General features: G+C 49.9%; 2 protein-coding genes and 2 long non-coding RNA genes across 13 annotated transcripts in view; 1 reads left to right on the top strand and 3 right to left on the bottom strand.

The window, feature by feature from the left end:
• Nucleotides 1-1,065: 1,065 nt before the first annotated feature.
• LOC112850953 (alpha-1-acid glycoprotein-like) lies at nt 1,066-4,430 on the bottom strand. Its single transcript, XM_025914462.2, has 6 exons — nt 4,266-4,430; nt 3,727-3,869; nt 3,433-3,503; nt 2,533-2,640; nt 2,291-2,394; nt 1,066-1,252 (listed from the first exon to the last, which is right to left on the bottom strand). Exons 1-6 carry the CDS (start codon nt 4,377-4,379, stop codon nt 1,187-1,189), a joined length of 606 nt encoding a protein of 201 aa, XP_025770247.1. The 5' UTR covers nt 4,380-4,430; the 3' UTR covers nt 1,066-1,186.
• LOC147575010 (uncharacterized) lies at nt 1,659-2,154 on the bottom strand. The gene is made up of 2 exons (XR_015242971.1): nt 1,818-2,154; nt 1,659-1,787 (listed from the first exon to the last, which is right to left on the bottom strand). It is a non-coding gene; the product is annotated as an uncharacterized LOC147575010 (long non-coding RNA).
• Nucleotides 4,431-8,290: 3,860 nt separating the features above from the next.
• On the top strand, nt 8,291-14,966 carry LOC147575009 (uncharacterized). Of its 2 annotated transcripts, XR_015242969.1 has the most exons (4): nt 8,291-9,031; nt 9,388-9,496; nt 12,621-12,834; nt 13,508-14,966. It is a non-coding gene; the product is annotated as an uncharacterized LOC147575009 (long non-coding RNA). The 2 variants fall into 2 exon arrangements; XR_015242968.1 differs by lacking the exon at nt 8,291-9,031 and having other exon boundaries at nt 9,068-9,496.
• Nucleotides 14,061-20,735, bottom strand: part of COL27A1 (collagen type XXVII alpha 1 chain) — a 140,830-nt gene continuing 134,155 nt past the window's right edge. For all 9 annotated transcript variants that reach the window (XM_086683806.1, XM_086683804.1, XM_086683805.1 and 6 more), the window contains 2 exons: nt 19,759-19,977; nt 14,061-16,046 (listed from right to left, as the gene is read on the bottom strand). In XM_086683806.1, coding sequence (XP_086539932.1) covers nt 15,900-16,046; nt 19,759-19,977 — 366 coding nt within the window. In that variant the 3' untranslated portion in view covers nt 14,061-15,899. The remainder of the gene's footprint in view (nt 16,047-19,758; nt 19,978-20,735) is intronic.

Below are 20,735 nucleotides of genomic sequence, written 5' to 3'. Positions count from 1 at the left end.
GGCTGCTCCGGGATACGAGGACGGGAACGGGGAGCCAAGGGCACAGGTGGGGGCGCAGGGCGGTGTCCCCAGCCTCAGTGCCCGGGGTGCAGCGTGGCTCTTGGGAAGGTGGTGTCACAGGTGCCACAGGGCCGGGCGTCAGGTGCCGGGGCTATGACTCTGTTGCTCTGGATGGCTTTGGCCGCTCGCTCCTGGAATTGCCTGAACGATGTGGCCCCAAGTCGTCTGCCACCAATTGGTGCTGCTTCCCTCTCATGACCATAAATCACAAGCCATCAGGTCTGGAAGGAGTTGGCCTTCCTTGCTGGACTCCTGGCTTTAGGTGCTCAGTATTTCTGTGCCATGGAGAGGGCCTGCCTCGGACGTGGCCCCATCTCGAGGGCTCCGAACATGTTTGCAAGTTGGCTGCTTTCCAGGGGCCAACCTCCCCCCCTCGTTATATCCTGTGGGCGTCAGGTGGGCACTGTGAGGGCACTTCGTGGAGACAGCTGCTCTGGCCTAGGCCCCAAGGCCTCTGCGTCTCCCCGTCCTGTCCCCCGCCTAGGAACCCTCCTCTTGCCAGGATGCTCACAGCAGCCTCTGCCAGAGTCTTTCTGCCTCCAGTCGGGCCCCTCCCAACTCGCCTCCCCAGATGGCCAGGGTAACGTCTAAGGTGAGGTCCTTTGTGCTCGGTACCACACGCCGGAGTCCTCACTGCCCCCATTCACCTGAGCTACCAGGGCCTCCCACTTCGATGTTTCTCAGACTCGTCTTCTCAGATCCTTGGCTTATAGCTGGAACAGCAGGTGTTACAAGCTGCTGTTCGTAAATCTTTCTAGACTGGTTCGGATGCCCCTTCCAGGAAGCCTTCTCAGATTTCCACCGCAGGAGGCACCTCCCCCCATGCTGGGCTCCCACAGCATTTGGTGCCTGTCATCATCCAACCTGTGCCGGGTATTACAGCAGGAGCTCTTCCGAGTAGAGGGACAGGGGCTTACCCAGTGATCAGCCGGGGCTCAGCCCAGGGCAGGCTTCAACGTGTGTGAATGAGTGACCGAATGAATGAATGAGCGAATGACACCCTGCCTGCTTCCAATGCAGAAGCTTTATTGATGCCACTGAGACAAAGACCGGAGGTACAAAGGGTGGGTGTAGGGCTGAGAATGGGTCCCAGAGTCCCCAAGCTCTTAACCCAAGCTGTGTCCTCCTAGGACCCCTCATTTTCCTTCTGCTTTTCTTCCTGGTGCTCTTTCTCCAATGGCCCACACACATCCTGGAAGACAGGGGGAGCGCAGTGATGGGGGCAGGGCAGGGCTCTTGTGGGGGGGGAAGGGTGGAATGAGCTCCAGCTTAGGCCCTGCCGCCTCCTACCTGGGTGACCTTGGGCAAGGCATTTTTCCTCTCTGAGGCTCAGCTTCACCTCAGAAGGGGGGCTCGAGCCCTTAGAACAACTGCCATTTACTGAGGACTTGCCGAGCCTTTATGTTGATCTGGATTCCTCACAACCATTGGGTAGGTGATGTAAGCGAGGTTCAGGGTGGCCGTGTGGCCTGTCCAAGGTCCCCAGCCAGCAGATGGGGCGGGGGCAAGCGGGGAGCAGGGCTGCGAGCCCAGTCCTTTCCCGCAGCTCCCAGGAGCCGGGAGGGGAGGTGGTCTAGGGGTGGTCACGAGGGATGACCTCAGGCGGCAGAGACATTTTTATTTCAATAATGCTGAAAGTATTTCATGTATATCCCCCCAAAAAGTGTCACCAGCTCATCAGCTCTGTGATTTCAGATGTTACTGCCCAGGACAAGACCATGTAAAGCCTCTCATTGGGCACAGGTCGAATGGAAAGCATTAAGATGATTTTATACATACTTCTCAGTTACAGCAAAAGTCAGGATGTAGTCCTGGGCTTGGGGCCATTTGGGTGATGCTGAAAACCACCATACCCACTCCCCAGCCACAGGTATTTGAAGTCTGGGGTGTGGCCGGTAGTTGTCAACGATCGTTACCCTTGTGTGTTTCTTTGTCACGTTCCCATGGCCACACTTGTGTCTGCTGTTCCCCTCCTTTCCAAGCCCCGCCCCCCCCCCCCCCACCTGCTCTGGATGCCCTCCCTTTTTCACAGTGACTTTTCCTTCCTGGTTCCTCATCCCGTGGGCTTGCAGGAAACTCAGCTGTCCCTGCAGTGAGGCAGGTACTTAAAAGTAGGATGTCCTATCTCACTGCACAGCCTGGGCCGGCAGCTCGCCCCCCTGGGCCTCTGGGGCTGCCCAAGGCAGAGTCACCCTGAGGGTGGGCTCGGCCCAGTCCTCCCTGCCTTCACCTGTTTCTCATCGGAGTACACGATTTCTGACTTCTGCATGCCCATGCACATGATGGCTTCGTGGAACTCTCTCATTTGCTCCTGGGTCGCTTGTGGCTTGTCAGCTGCAGGAGGGAGCAAGGAGACGTTGGGTGAGCATGCTGGGGTCCTAGCTGGGAAGCCAGGGAGGGTGGGGGAGCTGGGGGCCCGGCCGCAGGGGAAGGGGTCCTGGGCGAGGTAGAAGAAGTTTGAGGGATGCCTACTGTAGAAGGACAGCCCCATGTTCTGCTCGTCTTTCGGGGAGAAGGCAAGCATGAAGGTCGTGGGATCCTTGGTGAGCAGGAGGTAGCCAACTTGTTCTTTGCCGAACTCTGGAGGGGAAAACCACTGGGTGAGACCACACAGCACAGTGGTCCCCAATGGTAGGCAAGGAGCCCTGGGCGTGCCCATGGCCACACAGCAATGAGTGAAGGCCAGGGGTTCACCTGGGTCACACATCCCTAGTCCCATTGTGTGCCGGGCCCTGTGCTACTATGTGGAATCACAGCCTCACACGGGCTGTGGCTGTCAGGGCCTTTCTCCCCATTTTCCAGATGAGGAAAATAAGGCCAGACAGGAGCCTCAGGGCTGCTGAGTGCTGTTGGTTTAATTCCATTGGCATTTGTAGATTCCTACTATGTGCTCTCTCTGGGGTGACAGCGGGGATATGAGTGAAGTCACTGCGTGCCAGACAAAGACTGCCACCCTCAGATCCTAGAGGAGAAAAGGTGGTTGGAGAGAGGCAGGACCACAGCCAGACTTGGGTTTGAGTCCTAGTTCTAATTACAGGCTGTGTGACTCCAGGGAAACTGCTTGACATCTCTGTTTCTCTGTTTCCTCATCTGATCGCTCTAATGTCCTCCTAAGGTTGTTCGTGAGTATTCAGTGGGTCAATTCATGTAAAGCACTTCTAGCAGTGCCTGGCACATAAGTAAGAGCTCACATATGTTGGCAGTTATTCCTGAGTATTGCAGCGTGCAGACACCAGGACCTCGGAGATGGAAGAAATGGGCCTGTCCTGTGTTCTCTGTGCCTCCAGCCTCCAGGGCCTTAGCCCCAGCACCTCCTCTTTTGGCTGGCCCATTCACCTGTCCCCAGGCTCCCACGTGTGGGCTGGACCTCACCGTGTTTAGACAGACTCCCATTCTCCCGCTGGACATTCAGATAGCTGGAGTTATAGACGCACTGGTTCCCTCTAACAGACAGAAGGGGGGGAAAAAAACAGGAAGACCGTCAAGGAGAAGTGGACAATCACTGGCCACCATCATCGAGGGGCAAGAGTCGGTGGTGATTAGAGTCCACCCTCCCCATTCCATGGATGAGAAGGCTGAGGTCAGGAAGAGGGAGGGACTTGATCAAGGTTACCCAGCAGCTAGGAGCAGAAGCCTGGGGCTAGCATGTGGGGGGGGGGGTCTCACATGGTTAGGTACTCTCTGAGCAGTATTTTGTCCTCTGTGTAGTTGATGTCAAAGTAAAAGAAGGCCGCTTGGATCGTTCTAGACGACTCGTTGAACTCCGGGTAGCGGAAGGCCGAGGCGATGTAAAACCACTTGCCGGAGAGCTGGGTTGGAGAGAGAAGCCAGGAGCTGATGATGGAGGCCAAGGGCAGAATCCCTGCCAGCCGGGCAGATTTCTCCCTCCATTTTGCACACGGGGAGCCTGGGGCCCCAGGCGAGGAGTGGACATGCAGCAGGTCACTCTGAGGGTCAGGCACCTCCCCGAGCCGCTGGGTGGCCCCTCGTGCAGTACAGGAGGCTCCCTCTGAGGGGCCTTGCAATGAGACTTCTGAGTTTGGAAGCAGAAGAATGCCCCCAGAGGCTGGTCAGAATGTCACCCCAGGACCCGGGAGGAGAAAAAGGCAGAGGTGGGGAAGGGGGCTGACCGCAAGCCAGCAGGAGAAAGGGAAGCCCAGAGAGGAGGCAGCCGCCCACAACACTCAGGGGCCCCGGGCATGCACCTGGTCCAGGGTGGCGTTGGTGATAGGTGCCGCTGTGAGGTTGGCACACTCTGGGCTCTGGGCTTCCAGCAGAGGAAGGAGGCTCAGGACAGCAAGGGCCCAGGACAGCGCCATGCCTGGAGGGAGAGGCACCTGGAGTCGGGCAGAACTGGTGGCTGTAGGGTACAGTGACCTTTATAACGAGCTGTGGGTGGAGTCCTGGAGCCCCCTGGTGACACATCAGGTGAGCGCTTGCGAAATGCCTGGCACAAACCTTTCCCTCCTTCCCCCAAAGCCTGCAAGCGTGGGTCTAACTTAGACCGGCTGTTCAAAGCTAAGGGGGGTGTGGGCTGGAGGGGTATTGTCAAACATGGGTAGATTTCAATAGAGGGGCCTCTAAGCAAGCGCTTATGTTTTTGGGTGTTTTGTTTTGTTTTGTTTTAAAAGCTCTTGTGTTTTTACCCAATTCGTGTCCCACTGAGCATTCAGACTTGAGCAAGACCTAACCGTAAATCAAACGCAAGTGGCAGCTTAGAGAGTTCCCAGGCTAGGTGGGGTGGGGGTGGGGAATGGGATGGGGGAGGGTCAAGGGTTGGGGAGAGGGCAAAACATGGATTCTATTCCAACTGATTGTGGTAACAGCTGTGGACCAGCACAAGTCCGGTGGGGTGGGGGGCAGCCGAATCTTGGAGGAAAGAAGGGATGTTTCCAAAAGAAGGAGGCGTCTAAGTTATATTGCCTAATTCCAGTAAATGTGGTATTACCTGAACTCTCTCCCAAAATCTGGAACGAGAAATTATGTCCATGTGGTCCCCACCCCCGGCTGTGTGAGCAGGGGGGTGGGCCTCTCTTTTCACCAGTTGGTCCCCAACCCTGGCCAGTGGTCACCGTTGCAGAATGAGAGCTTCCATTGCCTGCTTGCATTTTTACCTGACAAGGTCAGATTGGTATCCCTAAGAATAAACGCGTTCAAAAAGTTTTATTATGTCGTGCTTACAATTCTATGTTCTTGTCCATTTCATGTATTTTGAGTCATTTTTCATGTTTTGGGGCAGTCCGCGGTCATGATTTTAGTGGACGCATCCCCTTTCGTTCGCTTCCTAGATTCCAACACACCTAATGATGTCCTCCCTTTATATCTATGGCATTTTGTTTTATTTTTCCAGCTTTATTGAGACATAATTGCCCATAGCATTTCACATTGTGATGTTTCCTCTCCTAAGTGTCAGAAACGGCCAAATCGCTTTCTAAAATTACCATACCGTTCAAGAGAAAGAAAAACGTGTCACGTACAAACTCACAGTGTAATTCAAAACAGCCAAAAACTAGAAACAGTTCAAATACCCATCATCGGGAAAATGGAGAAACACATTGTGGCATTTTCGTAAATGGAGCATTACTTCGCGATAAAAACAAATGAACTTCCGATTTGTAAGACAACGTGAATGAATCTCAAAAACAGTACGCTGAGCAAAAGGAGCCAGACTTAAGAAAGCACACACTGTAGAGTTTCCATTTGTAGAAAGTTCTAGAATAGCCAAAAGTAATCTATAATGGTAGAAATCAGATCAGCGGTTGCCTAGGGCAAGGAGGGGAGTCTGACTGCCAAAGGTTGTAAGAGCACTTTCTGAAGTAGGTGGCATTGTTCCAAATTTCCACTGCAGGGGTGGTTACACACATAATGTACGTTTGTGAAAACTCATTGAACTGTAAACCTAAAATGTGTGCATTTTATTGTATGCCAATTATACCTCAATTAAGTTGATTTAAAAAAAAAAAAAAACAACTCTCTTCCCAAACAGAGAAGACAAAAAACACTAACGCTGTTTAATACGGTGCCAATTTGGCGATGCCCAGATGAGTCCCTTTCTCCACATCCTCGTCAGAAGTGAAAATCCCTCTTTTCTTTCTTTGCTTGCCAGCTCACTTAGTGTTCTGAATTTGCATTGCTCTAATCTGAGCCTTGAGAAAAGGATTGGAGCTTGTTGGCAAGGAAGAGTGGAGGTGACAGGACGCGGGGCGCATAAAGGACCTGGAGGGCCCCTATGAGACAGCACGGGAGTGACGGGGCCAATGCTGGAGAGGGTCGGCGGGAACCGAGTGTGCAGGGCACAGAAGCCAGGCTGGGGAGTTCTCAATGGGCTCTGCAGGTGTTGGAAGAAATAGAAAGATTTTAAGTAGGGTGGGAGACGAATAGTCAGATTTGCTCTTTAGAAAGAGCCCTCTGTCTGCAGTGGGGAAGGTGGGGAGGGGGAGGGGAGGGGACCACCTTGGGAGAGCAGTCAGAGGCTGCTGCAGTGGGACTGGGGACAGATTTGACACACTGCTTATGTCAAAGAGAAGCTGGGTGTTCTATGGGGACAGCACTACCATTACCCCGGACCCTTGGGGCTTCTGCCCACACCCCAGAGCTTTAGAGGATCTCCCATATCACACACGTACACACAGGCGGGTGCACACATGTACAGTTTATTAAATAACACAGAAGCACCTCTGTCCAGCGGGATCTGGTGCCTGGTTCCGGCACAGAATGACCCACAGCCCTAAACATCCCTGAACGACCAACGCTGTTCAGACCCCAGGGGAACAGTTCTTCCCTCTTGTGCCCTATCCTTGGATCGCGTTGGGTGGCCAGATGTTTTGTGAGTAGCATAGGGAGAGATGAAAGCTTCTCTAACGGTGAGCAAATGGGGTGCTGCTCCTCGGGAGTGAGTGGTCTTCACTGTCGCCCAGGTGCCCTTTGGAGGTCCGTCTCACTCTCTCCCAGGAGGCGCTACTCTCCAAATGGTTCCTTGGAACACACCCAGCACTCCCCCTGACACAGTACACTTTTCTCCATCTTCTTCCATGTCAAGGATGGATGGAGGGTCTCCCTCCTCTCTGGATGGAGGGTCTGGACAGCCCTCCCTACCCTGCCCCTCCATCTGGCCCGGGTATCTTGTCAGGAGAAGTTTGGCAGGAAATAGAAAAGCAATCAGGGCCACACGGGATGATGGGGAAATATTTGTCCTGACTTGACCGCTTGCTAGCTGTGTGACCTTGGGCCAGTTACTTAACTACTCTGTGCCTCAATTTCCCCATCTGTAAAATGCGGATACTGATGGTTGCTACTTTATCAGGTTGTTAAGAGGATTAAATCAGCGTGCAGTTGTGAAATGCTTGTTATAAGAAACAAACTTGCTTCTAAGAGTTGGCCAGTCATAACACCACTACCATCGGTGTATTGACAAGCTGGGGTAGGGAGAAAAGACAGATTCTTGCATTACAGAAGTACCTCCAGGGGGCGCCTGGGTGGCTCCATTGGTTAAGAGTCCGACTCTGGATTTTGACTCAGGTCATGATAGAGGGTCATGGGATTGAGCCCCTTGTCGGTCTCCGTGCTGGGCGTAGAGCCTGGTTAACATTCTCTCTCCCTCTCCCCCTGCTCCTTTCCCCCATTTGCTCTCTCTTTCCCTCTCTAAAATAAAATTTAAAAAAGAAAAGAAAAAAGAAATACTTCTGGGATTTTAGGATACATCCCACTTCTAAAGACATCAAAATGCAGAAATATGTAGATAGTAGGTTCAAGAAAATAGATACTTTCCCCATTGGATGGATAAGGAAGCAAATGGCTCAGAGAGGTCAGGTGAACGGTGAGGTTTAGATGATCGGGGAAACGCACCCACTGTAAATGATTTGGTTCCAAGAAAGCCGCTTTATACTTGTCTCTCCCTTGAGGCCAGGGCTGAGCTCTGTGCCTGATGACTAATCTGTGAGCTTCTATGTGAACGGCCACGAAGAATACACTGGCAGAGCAAATGATCCTAATTAGGAACTTTGTGTTTGGGCTGAGGAAACACTCAAAAAGATTTGCTCAAGTTCAGATCCTGTTCTGTCGTCTTGGACAATTTATGTAACCTCTTTGGACTTGGCTTCCCTCATCTGAAGAACCAGCAGAGTAACACGTGTCTCACGAGAGCTGTGCATGAGATGAAAATGTATCACTCTCAACAGGGCTCCCGCTCACGGTCAGTGTGCCAGAAAACGCAGCCGCTCTTAGAGAAACTGAGGCCCAGAGAGAAGGCATGACCAGTCCAAGGCCATGGCCCAGTCAGGAAGCTGGGACTGGAATCCACCTGCCCGCCTCTCCCCTTCTCGCTCGTCTTTTCCTCTTTTTCCCAGCACAGGGCAGCTGGGCATTGATGGCATGTGACTGTCCACGGCTGGGGCTTGATTCATTGTGGACTGAGCAAACATGGGATTGGCCCCGCCTGGGAAGTCCACTCTGGCTGTTTCCTGACACTCGGTTGTGTAATGGGAGACTGGGAACGGTAGATGCTGCCAGCCCCGGAAGAGCTGCCTTGTGGTCCCCAACAATCTCCTACCTGCCCCTGCCAGGTAGGAGCTGGCCCAGCTTCAGAGGCCTCGCTGGCCAGGTCACAGAGGCCCTCCTGGGAGTACAGGCTGGGAGTCGTGAATGTCACAGCTTTAACATGGCCCTTCTTCTCTTCCCTCTGGCCCTTCCTCCTGACTCTCTCATCCCCTCCGCGTCTCCAAAACCCTGCAGATCCTGCTGACGCCTCTGGAGCTCTGACCGTGGCACGGAGCACTGTCCTGTCCCCTGGCTCAGCTGGCTGCCTCCTGGACGCTCCACAGTGCCCCAGTGCAGCTCAAACCCACCTCGGCCACCAGCCCAAACCCTGCTCTCCTGTGCAACCTGTGGCTTGTGCTACTCCCTGGGGCTCCCACAGCCTATGCTATAGCATCCCCAGATACGCAGTGTGGCCTTTACTTCCAAGCCTTGGCAGGTGCTGTACCCTCTCCTCCCAGTGCCTTTTGTCACCTGGCAAACCTTTGTTCAACCTCTATCAGCATCAGCTCGGATGGTTAGTTTTATGTGTCACGTTAACTGGGCCATGCGGTACCTAGATATTTAGTCAAATATTCTGGGTGTATCTGTGAGGGTGTTTTTAGATGAGATTAACATTTGAATGTGTACTCTGAGTAAAGCAGATTGCCACCTCCCCCCAAGTGTGGGTGGGCCTCATCTAATCTGTTGAAGGCCTCAATAGAATTAAGAGTCTGCGTAAGAGACTGACTGGTGGAGATGGATGTCAGTCTTTTGCAGCCTTTGGACGTGAACTGAAACATCGCTTCTTCCCAGCTCTCCAGCCTGCCAGACTTTACACTAGAAGGACACCATCAGCTCTCCTGGGGCTTGAATTGGCCAACTCACTCTGCAGATCCTGGGACTTGCCAATGATCATAATCAGGTGAGCCAATTCCTTATGATAAATCTCTTTACAGGGGTGTCTGGGTGGCTGAGTCGGTTGAGCATCTGGCTCTTGAGTTCGGCTCAGGTCATGATCCCAAGGTCATGGGATCAAGCCTCGAGTCGGGTTCCATGCTGAGCATGAAGCCTGCTTGAGGTTCTCTCCCACCACCGCCCCCCACCCCACCTCTCTCTCTCTCTCTCTCCCCTCCCTTGCCTTCCCCATTCACACACATACTCTCTCTCTCTAAATAAATTTTAAAACACCTCTTCGCACACACACACACACACACACACACACACACACACACATCCTACTGGTTCTGTTTCTCCAGAAACCCTGATTAATATGGAGTGTCACCTCCTGACAAGCCTCCCTGTGCTGGGATTGCATCAGCCATGCCCTCCCCAACCACCGCCCACCCCAGCCTGGCCTCTTGCTCCCTGCACCCAAGGTCCAACACCTCCAGCTGCCTCCACCAGACCCAGAGCCCCCCCCCCCCCCCCCCACCGCCACCGGGCGCCCTGCCAGGACTGTCTCTGTAACTGCAGTGCCCGCATACGGCTTGACCCAGGGAAGTCGCATGCTGAGACACGCATGTCAAGAAAATGTTCCAGCCAGCCTTGTTGAACAAGTTTGAGCACCTCCTGCACGCTGCACTCTGTGGCCACGGCAGAGGACCAGACCCAGCCCCTGGCCTTGCAGAGCTTCCTGTGGGGTTGACACACATTAGCGTGACTGAACTTTTCCATCTGCAGAACCGGAAGCCTGCTTCAACAGCTGGGCAAACTCTCTGGGGTGACGATATATGGTGGACCTTAGGAAATGATTCAAGAAGAAGGCCCTTCTGTTTCACCCTTGATTAATTTTCGGTCAGAGAAACGAAAAGAATATTCTTACCTTATTTCCAAGTTTGTTTGTTTGGTTTTTCCTAGTTTTGGAAAACTGTTTTCTAGATTCAGGAAATAGTGTGGGATCTCAATTCTTGAGCACACGCTAGAATCTCCAAGGAGACTTGTTTGTTTGTTTTTATTTATTTATTAATAATTGATTGTCACATTAGCTAACATAGAATGTACACAGTGTAGTCTTGGCTCCAGGAGTAGATGCCTGTGATTCATCACTTACATACAATACCCAGTGCCCATCCCAACAGGTGCCCTCCTCAATGCCCATCACCCATTTTCCCCACCCCCAACCCTCCCCCCATCAACCCTCAGTTTGTTCTCTGTATTTAAGAGTCTTTTATGGTTTGCTTCCCTCTCTGTTTGTAACTTTTTTTTTCCTTCCCTTCTCCTGTGATCATCTGTTAAGTTTCCCAAATTCCACATATGAGTGAAATCATATGATACCTGTCTTTCTCTGACTGGCTTATTTCACTTTGCATAATGCCCTCCCGTATCATCCACGTTGTTGCAAGATTTCATGCTTTTTCATCGCCAAGTAGCATTCCATTGTATATATAAACCACATCTTTTTTAAAAAAAATTTTTATTTACTTTTGAGACAGAGAGAGAAACAGCGTGAGCAGGGGAGGGGCAGAGAGAGAGAGAGGGAGACACAAAATCTGAAGCAGGCTCCAGGCTCTGAGCTGTCAGCACAGAGCCCGATGCAGGGCTCAAACCCACAAGCTGTGAGATCATGACCTGAGCCAAAGTTGGACACTTAACCGACTGAGCTACCCAAGAGCTCCCCTAAACCACATATTCTTTACCCATTCATCAGTTTATGGACATTTAGGCTCTTTCCATAGTTTGGCTATTGTTGATAGCACTGCTATAAATATTGGGGTATATGTGCCCCTATAAATCAACACTCCTGTATCCTTTGGAGGAATTCCTAGTAGTGCTATGGCTGGGTCGTAGGGTAATTCTATTTTTAATTTTTTAAGGAGCCTCCACACTGTTTTCCAGGGTGGCTGCACCAGTTTGCATTCCCAACAGTGCAAGAGGGTTCCCCTTTCTCTGCATCATCGCCAGCACCTGTTGTTGCCCGAGTTGTTAATTTTAGCCACTCTGGTGTGAGGTGAAATCTCAATGTGGTAGTGATTCGTATTTCAGGGAGGCTTATTTAAAACACAGATCGCTGGGCCCCACCCTGGGAGTTTGTGATTCAGTAGTTTGGGATCTGGGCTGAAAATCTGCCTTTGTAACCAACTCCCAGCTGCTGCTGGTTCTGCTAATCCCAGGGGGCCATGCTGAGCTCCCCCCTACCCCCACTTGTCAGTAGCCTTGGGTTTGAATCAAAGCTTTGCCTTGGCCTTGGCAGGTGACCTCGGGCACTTCGCTGGCTGTAGTTACCTTCTATTTAAGACGACGGGGTGTATCTGGGATGTGGGGATCTCTAAGCCCTTCCACACAATGAATCCTGGGCTCTATGGACGGGATTTTTGGAGCCACGGCAAAGCAGCAGCCCCTGGTGCTCCCTGTCTGGGGGTGGGGGATGGGTGGGGGGAGAGACCCTGATGACCTGGAAACTTACAGCAAGGTTTTAAAACATAAAATTCCGAATATGAATCCAACTGCTTGTGATTTGTTCTTTCTCCTGGGTGAGAAGGGCAGAAAAGATTTGATTCATTCAAGCTCCCAGGGTGGGAGGAACAAGCCAAGAAAGGCAGAACTCTGAACCAGAGGTCAGGAGTTACAGGTTCCAGGTCTGGCGGGGTATGACTATGTCCTAATGTGTCCCAGATATCGAATGGGAGCATACGTATGCTAAGAACAAAACAAAACACGCAAACAAACAAAAACTATTGTTGGGGCACCTGCGTGGCTCAGTCGCTTGAATGTCCAACTCTTAGTTTCAGCTCAGATCACGATCTCTTGGTTTTGTGAGTTCGAGCCCCGTGTCTGGCTCTCTGCACTGGCAGAGATTCTCTGGGATTCTGGCTGGAATTCTCTCCCTCCTCCTCCTGTCTGCCCTTCCCCTGCTCACACTGTCTCTATCTCCCTCAAAATAAATAAATAAATAAACTTAACATTAAAAAAAAAAAATAACTGCTGTTTATCTGACATTCAAATTTACCTCGGTGGTCCTGTCTGTTCACTTGCTGAATCCAGCCATCTCTCAGATTCTCACTCACTTCCTCCAAGACAGGTGATATTGTGTCCTCTCTCGAGTATAGGTAAGAAATGCTCATATTGAAGCACTGTCTGCAAGGGCCGAAAGACGGAAACAACCCAGATGTCCATCAGAGGATGAGCAGAGAACAAAAATGCGGTATATCCATACAGTAGAATATGAGTGAGTCATAAAAAAGAATGAAGTACTGTATGGAAACATATACCACAAGGGGGAACCTTGAAATCATGATACATGAAAGAAGTCAATCACAGAAGGTGAGCTTTTGGGGCACCTGGGTGGCTCAGTCGGTTAAGCGTCCGACTTCGGCTCAGGTTCGTGGATTTGAGCCCCACGTCAGGCTCTGTGCCGACAGCTCGGAGCCTGGAGCCTGCTTTGGATTTCGTGTCTCCCTCTCTCTCTGCCCCTCCCCTACTCACACTCTGTCTCTCTTAAAAAAACAAATAATAAACATTAAAAAAAAAAGGCCAGCTTTCTATGGGAAGAAAGGGACATTAATGAGACTGACCTTTCCCATCTTCCAAACATTTTCTGTTTATATGAAATACGATTCCATTTGTATGAATTATCCACAGCAGGCAAAGTCAAAAAGCAGATGAGTGGTTTTCCAGGGGCTTGGGCAGAGGGGAATGGGGAATGACTGCTTCATAAGTATGGAGTTTCCTTTTAGGGTGATGAGAATATTCTGGAACTAGATAGTGGTGATGGTTGCACAGCACTGTGAATGTACTAAATGTCACGAATGGTAAGTCTTATGTGTATGTTACTATGGTAAAAAAAAAAAAAAAAAAAAGGAATTGCTCATGGTAACCTCAATATATCCCCTCCTTCTGTGTCATGGGTTGAATTGTGTCCCCCAAAAAGATATGCTGATGTCCTCACCTTATTACCTGTGAATGTGGCCTTACCTGGAAATAGGGTCTTTTGCAGACATAATCAACTGAAGATGAGCTCATTCATGTGGGCCCTCATCCACTATGACTGGTGTCCTTATAAAAAGATGTGCGGAGACACACGGGAGAAAGAATGCCACGTGACTAAAGAGGCAGAGACCACGGTGTTCCAGCTGGAAGCCGAGGAATGCCTGGGGCCACCGGAAACTGATCAGGGTAAGGAACCTCTCCTAGAAGCATGGGGGATGGGGGGCACTGGCATCACTTGGATTTCAGACTTCCAGGCTGCAGAGCTGGGAGAGAATGCATTTCTGCTGTCCTAAGCCTCCATGTTTGCGATGCTGTTACAGCAACCCTAGGGAAGGAATACGCCATGGGACCCGGACCACCCCCCTTTCAGTACTCACCCCCATGTTGACCCCATGCCATCTCTCTCTCTCTCTCTCTCTCTCTCTGCTTCCCTTCTTTGGGGAAAGCAGCATAAACAGGGCATCCCCTGAGCATCTTTTCTCTCCCTCCCCCACCCCCAGCTGGGCTGGAAACCTCCCTCCGGGGGCTGTTCAAAGAAGCACACAGCCACAGATGCATCATTCCATTGCCTCAGTTTTAAATATTTATTTAAAATCCAGAAGGGAAAAAGGAGAAACGGAACCCACTGGGGTTTTAACACACTGACATGTGGACAGACACAAACAAGGACAGCAGAAAATCCCAAGAACGAGACAGAGGCCAGGTGGAGACTGGCGGTGTGGGGAAACCGAGGGCTGAGATGAGGCCCAAGCTGCTACAAGAACGCACTTCCGTGGGGAGCGTCTGGGTTGGGGCGGGAGGGCGAGGCATATACAGGAAGTGTCTGGTGGGGAAGGTGGGCCAGAGTGAGGTATTAAATAATGAAAATCAAATCCAATTCCCAAAGAGACACGACTTTTAGAGAAAATAAAAAAGAAGACACAAACAGACGTTCACATAAAACCTCCCCTTCTATAAAAATAATTCCATACTTAAAATAACCTCAAAATCCAACCTGGGCTGACTGGTTGATAAAGGACAGCCCAGATTACACTGACTATCCCCCAGTCACGCGGAACCCCGAGATTCCTGCCGTCAGTCTTTCTCCTCAGCCCACATTTACCCTTGGAGCTAATGACGCGGGGTTTCTAGAGGACTTAATGACAATGGAAAAGCAAGAGTGATGGCCTCATCTTGGCAGGGACAAGCTCTGGGAGGGAGGATGTGGTGTGGTGAGATGGTTCCATGTTGATATGTCACCTCCAGGCCAGCGCTGACCCAAAGCCGCTCTTAAAACTGGTTTCTTCAAAGTCAAGGCTTCAACCCCTGACTCTCCAGCTTAGATCGCAACTTCCAAGATAAGCCTATCTTCCCTCCAGGACCGTGACCAGGCCGAGCCCAAATTCCTTCATGCTCAGGCCTCCCCCTGCCTTAGAAGGACAAACATTTCAAAATCCATAAATTAAAAAGGTGAATCTTTCTGCTTCTGTTTCTGGTAGGGTTTTTTTTTTTTTTTTCTTTTTTTTTCTTTTTCTTTCTTCGGCTTTTTTTTTTTCTTTTTTCTTTTTTTTCCTTTTTCCTTCCCCCTGCTTAGTCGATTACCTGATGAGCACAAGGGTGATACTCGGAACATGTTCAAATTCCCCAAACTTTGTCATTTGGAGGAGAGCACCACATGTGCATGACACCCCACATCAAAACGGTTCTTCAGAGTCTGTGGCAAAAAATGGTAGCACCTTCAGAATCTTAAATAGGCTTTTTTTTTCCTTAAAAAAAAAATCACATACACTATGAGACAGCGAGCACCAGCGATTTCACAGTGGGAGGTAGCTAGCGTGGGCACCTCCGGCCCCGAGGGTCGCACTGCCCCCTCTCGGCCTCCACTGCTTCCCACCCTCTGGCTGCTTCTTCCCTCACCTCTTTCCCAGGTGAAAAAATAGTAATGCACCTTCTCTGTGTTTGTTTAAATAAAATATATATACTTCTTCCTTTCCTTTTCTCCTTTTTTTTCATGTCTCCTCTCTAATATTGCACATCAAAGCTCCCTGGCAGGGACCAGCTGGCGAGATGCCCCCTCCCCTCAAGCTGGCTAGAACGTGGGGCTCTTTGGGCAGGAAGCTGGGGAGGGCAGAGCTGGGAGACAGGCCGCAGGGCTCAGGCGGGTTGCAGGCCCAGCTTGCTCTGGCTGGCTCTTTGGTCGGTCTTTGGGGCTGAGCTGGGATCAGTTGGTCCCAAGGATACACTGTTCCCTGCCACCCCCCAGCCACTTTTACTGGGCAGACGACAGCTGGGGCCCTACCCAGGAATCCTTGGGCAGGTGAGCTGTCTCTCCTGGGCCCACCTGCCCCTAAGGACCCTCCCTTTGCCTCCTCCTCCTCCTCCCTCCCCCTCAAGGCCTAGAGGAGCCAGGAGGTCAGAGGTCAGAGGAAGCACGCAGGTCCAACTTCGAGGCGGTACTGCTTCCCTGATGAGGCAGGAGGGAGGTTGTCCACGCTGACGATGGGCAGCTGCTGCGGGTCCTGGGTCCGGAAGGTGAAAAGCGTCTGATGCCAGCGGCCATCCTGGACCTGAGAGAAGGGAAAGGGTACACATGTGACCCTCACAATTCCCACCATCTGTCACATGCACTTCTCATCTCTTCTCACCATCTTTAATGGATTCACGGTATTTCACTGTAGGGACCATCTGTATTTGCCCATTAAAAATTTTTTTTTATTTATTAAAAAAATTTTTAATATTTATTTTTAATTTTGAGAGAGAGAGAGAGAGAGAGAGAGAGAGAGAGAGAGAATGAGCAGGAGAAGGGCAGAGAGAGAGGGAGACACAGAATCCGAAGGAGGGTCCAAGCTCTGAGCTGTCAGCACAGAGCCCGACATGGGGCTCGAACCCACAAACTGCGAGATCATGAGCCGAGCTGAAGTCGGACGCTTCACCAACTGACCCACCCAGGTGCCCCTGCATTCGTCCATTTAGATTGCATCTATTATTTCTATTCTCATAAGGAATGTCATTGGAGCTCAACTTCTGGGCACGTTCTCGTTTCCCTAGAACAGATTCTAGAAGTAGATTGGCTGGATCAAAGGATACATACGTTTCTGAGGCTTTGGAAATATGTTGGATATACAATCAAACCTTGGACTGTGAGTAACTTGTTCTGCAAGTGTTCCATAAGAACGAGCAAACATTTCTAATACATTTTAACTTGATAAACGAGTGATGTCTTGCAATACAAGTAGTATGTGACACTAAATGTCACATGATCACAACTGAGCCAATGGTTCTCTCTTTCTCTCTCTCTCCCTCTCCCAGCGGGATCGTGGGTGATCGTTTCCCATATTCGGATGCTGAGTCTTAGGCTGGGGTGTTTGGCAGAAATCAGTGATTTTTCAGAACGTTGAAGGGGGTGCCCACGACTGGCATTAGTGTATTTTTTGTCACTTCAAAGCACCTACAGACAGTCCTTTGCTCTTCCATACCAGTATAAGCTTAGGAATGCTTTGCTTCATTCTAGGCCAGGCTGCCTGCGGATATAGACCCTTCCCTCTGCTACCTTATTGCCAGTTACATTAAATACAGTACATGACAAGAGTTTATTAATACTGTCCTGTAGTCAACATCCGTGTGAGCATGTACAATGGCCCCCATGCAGAAATAGGTTGAAAAGAAAGCCAGTAAGAAGGAGACGATCACAGTGGAAGTTAAGAAGGAAATAAGTCATCGAGAAATACGAGCGAGGTATGTGAGTGGCCGAAACTGCAAGATTTTATAAGAAGTCTACATGTGCATCTCGTCTGCAGAGGAGGAGGAGAGAAAGGCAGAGGAATCCCTCACTTAAAATGAGCTTAGGGAGATGTGTAAAATGTGGGAAACAGTGAAGAATTTTGTAGAAAAGCGCCACCCGAGTAAGGCTGTAGCAGCCCGAGCGATGAATCTGTTTAACAACAATACAACGTCACATTTCTGCGAAATCCTCAAAAGGAGGCAAAAGCAAGAATCATTGGATAGGTTCCTTGTTAAAGTTGCAGGAAAAGAGAAAGATTCCACTGAGCCAATAGACAGCAGTGATTCCGTTAGAGTGAAAGTCGTCCGACACAATAACCCTCCTCTCTCGTCTCCCTCACACCAGCCATGAAGGTTTTCAAAGGTAAGTGCAGGTTAATTTGTTTATTTTTCTTTATATTTTGTATTTTCTTTTTTTTTTTTTTTATTTTTTTTTTTTTTATTTATTTTTGGGACAGAGAGAGACAGAGCATGAACGGGGGAGGGGCAGAGAGAGAGGGAGACACAGAATCGGAAACAGGCTCCAGGCTCTGAGCCATCAGCCCAGAGCCCGACGCGGGGCTCGAACTCACGGAGCGCGAGATCGTGACCTGGCTGAAGTCGGACGCTTAACCGACTGCGCCACCCAGGCGCCCCTATATTTTGTATTTTCTTTATTATTTTGTATTCTATTGCACTATTGTAATCATTTTTATATGAATATTTTTGGGTTGTGGAACGAATCATCTGAGTTTCCATGATGGGGAAATTCACTTTGATATACAAGTGCTTTGGATTACAAGCATGTTTCTGGAACGAATTATGCTCGCAAACCAAGGTTTTACTGTACAGGCAAACATCGTTTCATTGCACTGCGCTTTGCTGATCTTCACAGATGTGTGTTTTATAAATCAGAGGTTAGTGGCAACCCCCTGTGTCGAGCAACATGTGTCAGTGTCACTGTCTCGACAGCATTTGCTCACTTTGTATCTCTGGGTCACATTTTCATAATTCTCGCAACATTTCAAACTTTTTCATGACTATCATATTTGTTTTGGTGATCTGTGAGCAGCGATTATGATGCACTGAAAGCTCAGATGATGGCTGGCATTTTTTAGCAGTGAAGTATTTTTTTTAATGTTTATTTTTTTGAGGGAGAGAAACAGAGTGTGAGGAGGAGAGGGGCAGAGAGAGGGAGACACAGAATCTAAAGCAGGCTCCAGGCTCCGAGCTGTCAGCACAGAGCCCCACATGTGGGGCTTGAACCCATGATCAGGTCAGATCATGTCCTGAGCCAAAGTCAGACACTTAACCGACTGAGCCATCCAGGCACCCCGACCAGTGAAGTATTTTTTAATGTTTATTTATTTTTGAGAGGGCGGGGAGGGGCAGAGAAAGAGGGAGACACAGAATCTGAAGGAGGCTCCAGGCTGTCAGCACAGAGCCCAATGTGCTCTGACGCTTAACTGAGCCACCCAGGTGCCCCTCAGTGAAGTATTTTTTAATTAAGGTATGTACATTGTTTTTTAAGACATGATGCTGTTAAATACTTAATAGGCTGCAGTATAATGTAAACATAACTTCTGTGTGTGCTGGGAAACCAAAAAAATTAATTAGACTTAATTTATTGCAATATTCACTTTATTGTAGTGAATAGAACTGAACCCACAATACCTCTGAGGTATTCCTGTATATATATCCAGCTGGGTCCCAAAAGCCTCTACCAATTTTTTCCCAAGTAGCTTTGTGCAAGAGTGTTGGTTTCCCCACGTCCTCCCTAACACTGTGTATTATTAGTTTTGTTTAATTTCGGGCAACTGGTTTTTCTGGACAACTTTCTGACTCCCTCTCTGCCAACAACCCACCCAGTTTTAGACATTTAAAAATAACCAAACATTTAGACATTTAAAAATAACCAAAAGTGTCAAGAGAACCAATTAGCCTGGTCAGGATGGGGGCAAAGAGAAGACCAGAAATACATTCTCCTACAAGCAGCCTTGCAAGTAAGTACAGCCATCTATAGCAGCCTGGGAAATTTCTATCAGCCAGATCTTCTCTCAGAAGTTTCCCAGAGATGATAGTGAATCAAAGGAATTTTTTTTTTTAATTTTTTTTTTTCCAACGTTTATTCATTTTTGGGACAGAGAGAGACAGAGCATGAATGGGGGAGGGGCAGAGAGAGAGGGAGACACAGAATCGGAAACAGGCTCCAGGCTCTGAGCCATCAGCCCAGAGCCTGACGCGGGGCTCGAACTCACGGACCGCGAGATCGTGACCTGGATGAAGTCGGACGCTTAACCGACTGCGCCACCCAGGCGCCCCCTCAAAGGAATTTTTAAAAACTGTTGTAATAAAACTATTACGCAAAGATAAAAAGTTGTATATATTTGCTCATTATGCTAATACAATATACTGTATTACACTAACATACTAATGCAATGTGCTAACGTGTATGACGTTAATTGCTATCTATAATTTTATAATAATTGTTGCGAGTAATTTTATAATATAATTAACTACCTTGCAGCCATCCATGGACACTTCTGGCCTGAACTGACCACCTGCTTCAAAGATCTGCCCGTTCCACGCCCGGAAGCGCACAGCCCGCTTGGCTGGGGTCTGCCCTGTGCCCTCCTGCCACACGGTCATGTTAAGGCAGTGGATGGTGATGTGCTGTGTCACTTCCGAGCTTAGCAGGTGCAGAAAATTCATCTGGACCCGGCTGACAGCAAACTCGACCTGTGGCAGAAACACGGCAGTGAGGTAGGGTCAGGCCGGCTGCCCGAGGCTCTCAAATATCCTCACCTCTCTCTGGAAGGCGCAGAGAGAAGCTCTTTCCTGGTGAGCCTTTCCCGGCTTTGCCCCCAGACGCGTGCCCACTGGAGACAGGGACACAGAGGTCTAGTGTGAGCCAGTCCACAGCCAAGGAGTAACAAGGACGGGAAAGAACCGAGGCCATAGCTATGAGGGTTCTGAAGTCACCTGATCCCTCCCCCATGGCATGGGTGTGGGAGGGGATTTGTCTTTGGAGCTGAGCTGGGATCCTGAGGCCCAGAGAGGAAGAGGAAGTAGATCAAGAGGCTCTTGGAACAGGGGGAATATGAGAAGTGCCCTCCCTACCCTTTCTAAGTCCCAAGACCCCAGAAATGGCAGTCCCAACAACCAACAAGGACAGGATTTATGGCTTCGGTGGATGCAGCTTAAGCCCTGACCATTGGTTTTGTCTTTTTGTAACGCAAGTGCCGAGGAGCCCTAAGCCCCCACCCTGGATCCCAATAAAAGCAGAACCCCAGGCCCCTGCACACATGCCTCTCTCCACCAGCGACCTGGCTGTGCGCCCCCGATGTGCTGTGGGATTTTCACGTCCGGTAAGTAACAAACCTGTACTTTTTCAAAGTTTCTTAGTAGCGAAGGGCACCTTGCAATCGTAATAAGAACCACAAGGGCTGGCCCAGCCGCAACGCTGGTTATTTATAGGCTGAGACCGGCACAAAACG

The sequence above is a fragment of the Puma concolor genome, chromosome D4 (assembly GCF_028749965.1).
Source record: "Puma concolor isolate L17-30 chromosome D4, mPumCon1.1.hap2, whole genome shotgun sequence".
NCBI classification, from domain to species: domain Eukaryota; kingdom Metazoa; phylum Chordata; class Mammalia; order Carnivora; family Felidae; genus Puma; species Puma concolor.
Note: the sequence above shows the minus strand (reverse complement) of the source record. Positions and strands in the feature narration are given on the sequence as shown.